This window comes from Epinephelus moara, chromosome 18, assembly GCF_006386435.1.
Source record: "Epinephelus moara isolate mb chromosome 18, YSFRI_EMoa_1.0, whole genome shotgun sequence".
Lineage (NCBI taxonomy): Eukaryota > Metazoa > Chordata > Actinopteri > Perciformes > Serranidae > Epinephelus > Epinephelus moara.
The window spans coordinates 37603286-37612551 of NC_065523.1; the positions used below are offsets into that span (position 1 = coordinate 37603286).

At 42.3% G+C, this 9266-nt stretch overlaps 1 protein-coding gene across 2 annotated transcripts in view; it reads right to left on the reverse strand.

Annotated features, from left to right (window-relative positions):
- traf7 (TNF receptor-associated factor 7) overlaps positions 1–7601 on the reverse strand; it is a 29657-nt gene extending 22056 nt beyond the window's left edge. The window contains exons 1-4 of one of the 2 annotated variants that reach the window (XM_050069334.1): positions 7484–7601; positions 1178–1308; positions 969–1026; positions 738–829 (exon numbers count right to left, since the gene is read on the reverse strand). In XM_050069334.1, the coding sequence (XP_049925291.1) occupies positions 738–829; positions 969–1020 (144 nt within the window). In that variant the 5' untranslated portion in view covers positions 1021–1026; positions 1178–1308; positions 7484–7601. Of the gene's footprint in view, positions 1–737; positions 830–968; positions 1030–1177; positions 1309–7483 lie in introns of both variants that reach the window. The other variant, XM_050069335.1, reaches the window with a different exon arrangement.
- Positions 7602–9266: the final 1665 nt, after the last annotated feature.

Consider the following 9266-nt stretch of genomic DNA (forward strand, 5'->3'; position numbering starts at 1 on the left):
CCCCCTTTATTTGACATGCAATTCAGCTCCTAACCGCACGAGGGCAGTATAGGATTGCTACAGCGGTGTGAGATGGGCTACCAGCTAGTTTGATGCTCTTCTACAAACAGGAGAAACATGCAGAGAAAATGTGAAAAATACATGCCGAGCAGTCACCGGTGCACGGAGTGGTCGTAAAATCTGAGCTTTGCGTGCACAGGGCTTGCGGACGTCCGCTTTGAGTCCGTGCGGACCTCCGCGGAGTCCGTTCCGCATATGTTCCGCCCGAGTATGTTCGGGCCTTTAAAGATGAATGGATCTCTGTGTGCGTGGCTCCAGGAGGGGGGGGCGATTATTCGGAAAATTGTCGAATAGTTGCCATGATTTTCGAATACTGTTTTTGCTTGTGCTGCCCATCCCTAGCGTGGACACTTCCTGTGTCTGTCCTTTCAAATTAAAGTCACACATGGTCCAGTCTTAAAGGTTTGGATTTATTTTGACAAGGCACAAGCTTTGTTTGTTCTTTTTGTGACTAAGCGACCAATGAAATCTTGCCAACTAATGACCTTTCCGGTCGACTAAAGTTTGGCCGATTATCAGGAAGCAGCACTAATGAAATTATTCTGCACTTTTAACCCGCTGATTTTAAAAACAATCAACTTCAAGAAACTTTTTTCTAAATGTTGATGTCTTTGAGCCTTTGAACCCATTACTCAGGGTGAACACAAACATAAAATGTAATGTGTGTGACAGAGTACCATTCCATCGTCATCATCCCGGGGAGAGTAGGTCAGAGTGCTGGAGGAGGAGGGAGTTCTCCTGTGCTGCTTGTAGGTGCTGGATCCTTCTGCTGAAAACATGAAGGCAAAATTCTCTCAACACAAGGCCAGAGTCTTGAAATACTTCAGTGACTTATCAAGCAAAGACAGAAGCAGTAATGCTGATAAAGAAGAGAGCATTTATAGAAGGTAATATTTCTTGTGTATCACCTTTAGCTCCAGCAGCTACAGCGGAGAAGGTCGGGCCAAATGAAGCCTCCATCCTGCTCTGCTGTGAAGAGACAAGGGTTGGACGGAGAGATAAATTAACAACGAGACTTATTTAAAACGAAAAGAGTGATTACAGCAGAAATACATCACATGAGTATAATCTGGGAATTTAATTAAATCTCTTTTCATGTCACACTTTTGTCTCTCACCCTGTTGCTGGAGTCTGCTGAAGGGCTGTGGCTGCTGCTCCGGAGTATCGGTTATAGTGATGCGTCTCACCACTGCTCATAACCAAGAGTACACTCTAATGCACAATTAGCAGTTAACTGAACTGCTAGGCCTGGAGAGAGGACAGAGGACAAGGAGGGGTGCAGAGAGGTGAAGAGAAACAGGGGACATCAGTGAGGAGGAGTGTGGTATGTTGTGATACCCAATAATACTAAGCCTGATGATGTCTGAAGCAGCAGGAGCCTGGCTGGAGGCAGGAGATACATAATGCTCGCCATAAGTTGGCTTTATGTTTTAAAAGAGATGGAGGAAAAACACACACCCACACTTGGCCTGAGAAATGTTGGTGACTGCCAGTGGCTCCAGCGAAGCTTAAACAAGGTTCCTACAGCTTAAGGCGCGTTGGATTTAAGACTTTAAGACACTAAATGGAACTCAACATTATGAACCGACATTGGTTACTCAGAGTTAAAGACCGTTCTGCCCAATTGAACAGAAGTGGGAAATACCTGCTGTTTGTTGGCAAGTTTTTTTGGGCAATTTTGTATTTCTCACTCCGCACATTTGATTCCATTGCCTTAATCATGCTGAGTCTGAAAAACTTTTTGAATGAAACACAACCAGCCTCATGTGCACTGCCCTGTAGCAGTTTCAGCAAAACTCTTGGTGAAATAGTCCTTTTAATTTGAATCTGCACTCCCATGTTGTCTAGTGTCGTGAATCCCAACCTTTTTAATGTCAAGGACCCTTAAATTGACATTAGGTCATGGACCCCCGTTTGATCCCTTCAGGGACCTCCATGTGAAAAGGGTTTGGTTATAAGATATGCTTGAGACATTAATTCTACAGTTGTCAACTACAGATGACGAGATAGATAACCATGGAGAACGTAGGACTGTCCTGATGACCAGTTTAGGACATCGAAGCTACAGTGAGAAATATCTGTGATTAACTATGGCTGAACCCAAATGTTTGGACTTCTTCGCCCCTGCAGACTCACAGACTTTGCAGGCGCATTCCTAGGAAGTCTGGGAGTGCTGAAGACTGTCCAAATCCACAATTCATCCAGTCCACAAGGGACCTGAAGTGGACTTTCTGCAGACTTCCAGAGAATCCAAGTGGGGTGCAGACTTCAGCAGAATACACTGATTAATAACCTGACGTAGTGGTTTTTTCAATTGCTGAAAAAAACCCAATGAATGTGTAAAATAGTTATTGATAGTTAGGCCTATTAAGATGCTACTTGAATAGTGTCGGCCAGAAATAGTTTTCAACCACATCTTCACAACTGAAGTCTGCGAGGGCTCAGTCTGCAGGTCCAGAGGGTGGACATTTGGATTCAGCCTCAAGCTTCACAAAACTGGAAACAGCAATTTTCAGTCAATGCACTAAAACAAATATGACAACGGGACTCCAGACTGCGCCTAATTGGTCGCATTTTGCGACCTTTTTTGGAGGCCGTGCGACATAGTTTTTTAACTAGGAGCACCAGCGCGACTTACAAATCCACCCCCTCCCCCTTTTTCTTTCTTTTTTTTTATAATTGCATTTCATGGAGGAGCGGAAGCGAGTGTCTGTGTGTGTGTGTGTGTGTGCCTGTCATGTGTGTCTGGATGCGCACTGCGAGGCGGGGCGCCAGTAACCATAGCAACGTGCAGCAGTTTTAGTACGTGTGCACTGTGCGCGGGGTTAGACAGAGAGGGGTCAGAGAGCCGGTGTCGAGTAGAAAGTGCTGTGTCGTTTGACCATAAAGTGACGCTATGAAACGAGCTATAGATTCGTTTTTCACAAGCAAAAATAATCCAGAAACTCCTGTCGGTCCTGTGCCAGTTTCCCAAACTTCCGACGACGATAGTTCGGAGGACGAGTCAGCAGGTGATGTCGCAGCACCGAAAAAGCCAAAGCCCTATCATTTTCGACAAGAATGGCTCACTGAATTTACGTGGTTGAGATACTGTAAAGAAAAGAAAGTGATGTCCTGCATGTACTGCTCTCAGTGCGGTCCGAAATGTGTGGGGAAAACTAAATTCGCCGACTCCACCACACACTTCAAACATGAAACGCTGGTTAAGCACAACAACAGCATCAGGCATAAATTATGCAGGGACAGATGCAATGATGGAGCAAAAGTGCCGCTGCACACATCATTTAAGAGGCAGACAAGTAAAAATAGGTCTGCAGAAGAGGCTGAAATGACAATGAAATTCATTCAATTCAAATGAAATATTTGTTTACTTGTTTTGTTGTGGTCGTGCTGTATTGACAGTAAGTTACAAGTTACTGACCACATACTTAATGTTTACATTTGTTAATTTATTATTTGGTGCCTCTGTTGAAGGAAGCCCTTTAATTTACCGTAATGGTGTTTTCTTAAGCACTAGCCTACTGCACTTTATTACTGTTTCATTTGAAATAAAGCAGTACATTGCTATTACTGTAAATTGTCTGTGTTTATTGCTAAATTATCAGTAATGCAGTTAATATAGACAAAATTATGAATATGTTGTGTCGATATAGATAGTGCTCCTAAATTTTGTGCTGGTGCTCCTAAAATTTTCAGTAAGGAGCACTGGTGCTCCTAGTGGAAAAAGTTAGTCTGGAGCCCTGGACAAAAAGCCAGTTTGTTAGCACGCAGGTCGCAGTAACATTAGCCATTTGCAGGATGGCTGAGCTGTTACTTACAATCTACAGGTGGTCTGTCAACCTGGTTGTAAATTTGCGAGATGCAAGTTTTCACACTCGGCCTTTTGGGCGTCATCTTTATAAATTTTAAAAACTATTTTAGACTCTTTACTTTTTCGACATCTTGCTAGCGAATCTGTAACATGTGGTCAAACTGTCATAATCACGTCACTAGGCCTATCACTAAGTTTAACTGTCCTTGTCTGAGAATATCTAATAATTAATGTTGACACATAATTATTACTAATTCTTCATTTGTGGACTATTTGTGATTTCTGGGGTAATGGTATAGAAAAACAAAACACCTGGGGGTCCCCAGACCTGTGGATGAGAACCACTAGTGCAGGCTACAGTGACAGTTGCAAACAGTGAATCTTCTGCTCTGAGCAGCCCGGCAGGAAACAAAATCTAATATAAATATAAGTGTTGCTGGTTCCGCTCTACTGATCTGGTGACATTCATGTGAGAGGCATTCGTCGAATTATTCAAGAAAATGAATGTTACAAGTTAAGGCCTTATTTTTAGATTAGTTAATTCAATGTATTTTAAGGCTTTTTAAAGATCTGCAGGAACCCTGTTAAAGCCACTGAAGATGAGGGGCAGTGCAGTTAGATATAAGTGCATCATGGAACTTGTACAGTGGAGTTACTGTTGTTAAATCGATGTTTGACCTATTTTACTGCCTCAAGCACAACAACACAAACAAACACAATAAATTCACTTCAGTCTGCAAACAACAACAGACTGTTTTTTGACAAAGACTGTTCAATTGGATTGTTTCATAGACCGTAAAATGAGACTCAAAGCACGTATTTAATCTGCAGTGGCTGAATACAGGAAGTTCAAAGTTCCGTCAGTTATTAATTTACCAGGCAGAAACTAATATGTTTATTAGAACTGGGCAATATATCCATCAAATACTGATGTTGTGATAAGAGTAACTTCTGTCTGTTCCAGATATTTCAAAAGTATTTTGTCAATGGATATTTTCATGTCGATATCATATCTGTGTTCTGAGGTAGGTTTGCTCAACTTGACAGTTTCCTACAGTTATTAAAGATGAAACAGAAATGCACGTGACATATTTACATATTTACTAATACAAGCAGAACTCAATACACAAATTCAGCAGAAAAAAAATCAAAAGAGGAAGTTCAACTCTGCAGACGTGACTGGGTTTCTACCTTCATAATAATTTCAGTACTTTCCCAGGTTTTTCAGGTTTTTTTGTCCAAGTGACTAAAAGGAAGAACAGTTTTTGAAGTTGATCCAGTATTGAGCGAAATCGTAGCAGCCAGCAGCGGCGAAACAGGCTGCGATATAGCATTAATGGTAAATTGCACACCGTGAATTTACATTCAATGAAAGTGTATTTGTTTTTGCAGATATGCCGATATATAACAACTAATTTGGCAGATAACCGATATCGATATATCCACTTTAGTCTCCCAGAGATCATTAAGTCTCTTCTGTAGTGGAATTAACATCATATTATGCATGCATACTCTTATCATGACGACCCACCAGCTGATGGAGACTTTTCTCGGTATGTAATATTTATTCATTGTGCAAATTAAGAAAAAACATGTTGGTAGATTCCGAAAGTTCATTTCAAAGCCAATATCGGTCGCGAATGATGATGTGCAGATATTATCGTGCATCCCTACCACTGATTGCTTATTTTTCACCAACATGGAACTGGTTTCGCAACTAATTTTGAACCATTCAGAGCATTTCAACCCAAAATAAAGTGGAACCCAGAAAGTTGGTTGTCAACTGGAACCAACAAATGGCAGATTGTACTTGACCTGATGTGCGAACTGTGATGACATCAGTGGGTGTGTCATATTCTACAGGTTGGAAAGAGAGGATGGAGAAGGTGTGAGAAATCGTCAGAGAAAAGGAGCATCGTGGTCTGAGAGGCCACAGTTGACATTTAGGCTAAAAACACGGTGTAAATGGCATCTTGGATTACACCGCTTGAGCAGTATGGAGACATTTTGTGTTTCTTTTTTCACATTTTAAAACTGGTCACCGTTCACTTCAATTGTACTGGATTTGGCTGCAGAGCTGTTTTCCACTGAAACACCTGAAATGTTTGTGAACTGGAGATCCCCACATCAGCACAGGGGTGAGTGGATGCTGAGTGAGTTGTCATTTTTGGGTGAACTATCACTTTACGTATTATTAATCCTGGACCCTATTTTCCAATGCTTTTGTATTTGTGACTAATTGAGACAGCCATTTTTGAAACTGATCAAGTATTGAGGAGAGCGCTGCAGATGTCAGCGGCGAAACAGGCTGCACTGTAACCACTGGGGACATGTTCATCCACTAGAAGTGTTTGTTTTTGCCACTGACAGGCTCAGATTGTTATTCTGAATGTGTCTGACAACATTATGGAAAGCATCTCTGCAGAGATGGACTTTTTTTTAAAGATTAAGATCCTTTTTCGTGAATATGAACATCAGATAAGATATAATTTATTGATCCCCCACAGGGGAAATTCAAAATGGCTGCAGTGTGAGAGGCAACAGTTGACATTTAGGCTAAAAACATAGTGTAAAAGACATCTTTTTGGGTCAAATTTAAATGTCACAGTTCACGGACAACTGGATTACACCATCGTTCATGGTGGTCATTGTTCACTACAACTGTACAGGATTTGGCTGCAACGCTGTTTTCCACTGAAACACCTGGAGTGTTTTGTGAACAGGAGATCTTCACCCATCCTCACATCAGCACAGGGGTGAGTAGATATTGAGTGAACTGTCATTTGTGGGTGAACTATCTCTTTAAGTTACCCTTTAAATCCTAAGTTTGTACAGATGTATGTATGCACTGATGATTTTTGTCCCTGAGGCAGCAGGGAAAACACATAACAGCTGTGTGCCTGAAGGCAGCACTGACCCCGAGTCTTATCAACAACTTAATGAGGGAGAACTGTAGAAAGTGACCAGCATCTGCAACCCGTCAGACACACACAGGGGAAGGCTGAGAGGCAGAGAGGGAGGGAGCAACATGGAGACAAAGGGAAGAGGGAGAAGTGACAGCCAAAAAGCAGTGACCCGGACAACTAGATCCTGATGTGAACAGAAAGGTATGCGGACTGTCAGCTCATATGCTAATAGCTTACAGAAATCTGCCAGTGAGCCCATCCAGGACCTCTAATCCGCTCCAACCAGCGTCACTGTCTCTTTTCAGCAGCCAGCAGCTTCCCGTAAACAGCAGCCTCGACACGGAGCAGGGGGGCGGAACACAGACGCACCAAAAGTTCAACACTGGCAGCTAACTAGCTAAATGCTAAAACACCGAATGCACGAGAGTAACAGTTAAACGCGAGGCAGCCTCTGTAAACGACAGCCCACGGAGCACTTAATCATCACCCGTCATCTTTTCACCAACCGTTTAAAACTGCGATAATTAGCTAGCTAAAGTGGCTCCTCTGCTAGCTTAACTTAGCTAATGTTACATTTTCTGTTAGCAATCACTGCCGCTAACCGCCTCAGACAAACTCTGCTAACCGGAAGCGGGAAATCTGCGTCATTTTTAGCGAGAACGCGAATTATTTAACAACATATTTTGGTTTTAGTTTGTGGACTCACCATTTTTCTGTAACGCAGCTCCAAGTCTGCAGACGAATTCCTAAATCTTCCCCTCTCTCTCTACACACAGCTCCAACGCCGCGGTGTGTTCTGGGAAACGTAGTAGAGAGCGTACAACCGCCCCTGTGATGACTACGCTGTATTCGCTGCTATATGACTACGCCTCCCACAATGCACTGCGCGGACGTGCCATTGGACTCGGTGCTGTCAGTAAATTCCGCAAACCAACTGCAAAGCGCGCTATTCCCAAATTCATCCACACTGGCTCCGGTTCTGCGCCGTTATTGGTTCCCGCAGACACCGAGCCATCATGCGACAGCCACCATCACGTTTTCTGGTGGATGCACGTGCACGGTGGTGTGATGTGGAGAGCAGCATCACAGAGAGGCTGCAGAACACTGAGCCATGCATGGTGCAAAGACAGCATTGAAATACAGTGAGGGACATGATGAAGATGCTGTGACATGATGAACACGTTGTGACTCACTACAGGAAGGTGATTAACACATGTATTGATAATTCTCTTAGTTGTTAACCCACCTACACAGTTACATTTAAAACACCTTTGAATCTGATGCACACATTTCTTCTTCTTCTCTCTCTATATAGACATTGTGTTATATATTCTGGCAAAAATTATTTATTTTTTATTTCTTATTCATCATTCTGTTTCCTTTTATATATAAGAGCAACGGTAACACCTCCCAATCCCCCCTGGGAGCAACAACATATTTCTGATTTTGATTCTGATATATAAACACATAAGACGTAATAATAACAACAGTAATCATAATAATGTATCTCATTTATATTCTAACAATGTTGTTGTCTGTGTTGCCACCTTTTCAGGATATGCATTCTTTATTTCACTTTACTTTTTTATTTTATTTTGGTTTGTTTTACTTTATTTTTTTTGTGCATACAATAAAATAACAGGCAAGAAGCAAACCCCAAAGGTTTGTATTAATAAAAGGACCTCATCATGGCTCATTGATAAGATGTTGGCTTTGCACCTAAGACCGAGGCTGTTCTTTTTGGCTCCAAACAGGTTGAGTAAGTCCTCGGATCTCAAGGTCACACTAAATGGTGAGACGATATCTGCTACCTCATCTGTCAAGCACCTCGGCTGTATTCTTGAAAGCAGTTTGGATGGTAACATTATGGCTTCCAAAGTTCTTGGCAAGGTCTCTGGCCTCACTGAACTTTTAGCAAGAACCTCCAGATTGCTCGACAGGGAGTCAATGTTAGTTTTAGCTAACTCTTTAATTTTAAGTCATTTTGATTTCGCCAGTACCTCTTGGTTTGAGAGTTTAACTAAACTTCTCAAAGGCAAGCTCCTGGCTGCCCAAAACAGGCTTATGAGGGTGATTTTAGGTCTGGGCCCCCGGTCACACATAGGTAGGAGCCATTTTAAAGAACTCAACTGGCTTCCAGTTGAAGCAGGAGTCACTTTATCTAGGCTGTGTATGGTACAAAAGATCATTTATGGTGCTGTCCCTGCTTTTTAGGGTCCGGGCAGCTAAGCTGCCAGGACACTATTGTAATCCTAGGTCTTCTTCTTCTTCTTCTTCTTTTTCTTCTTCTTCTTCTTCTTCTGCCGAGTAAATCATACTTCCCATGGGTGAAAACTCACCAAACTTTGCACAAAGGTCCAGTCTCATGCCAGATATCCTCAGCTGTAAACTCAAGCCAATAGTCCTGATGGTGGCGCTACAGCAAGCGTCTAAAGTTCAAAACTTTGAAACTTCATAACAAATCAACCATACGTGCTACAACTTCACAA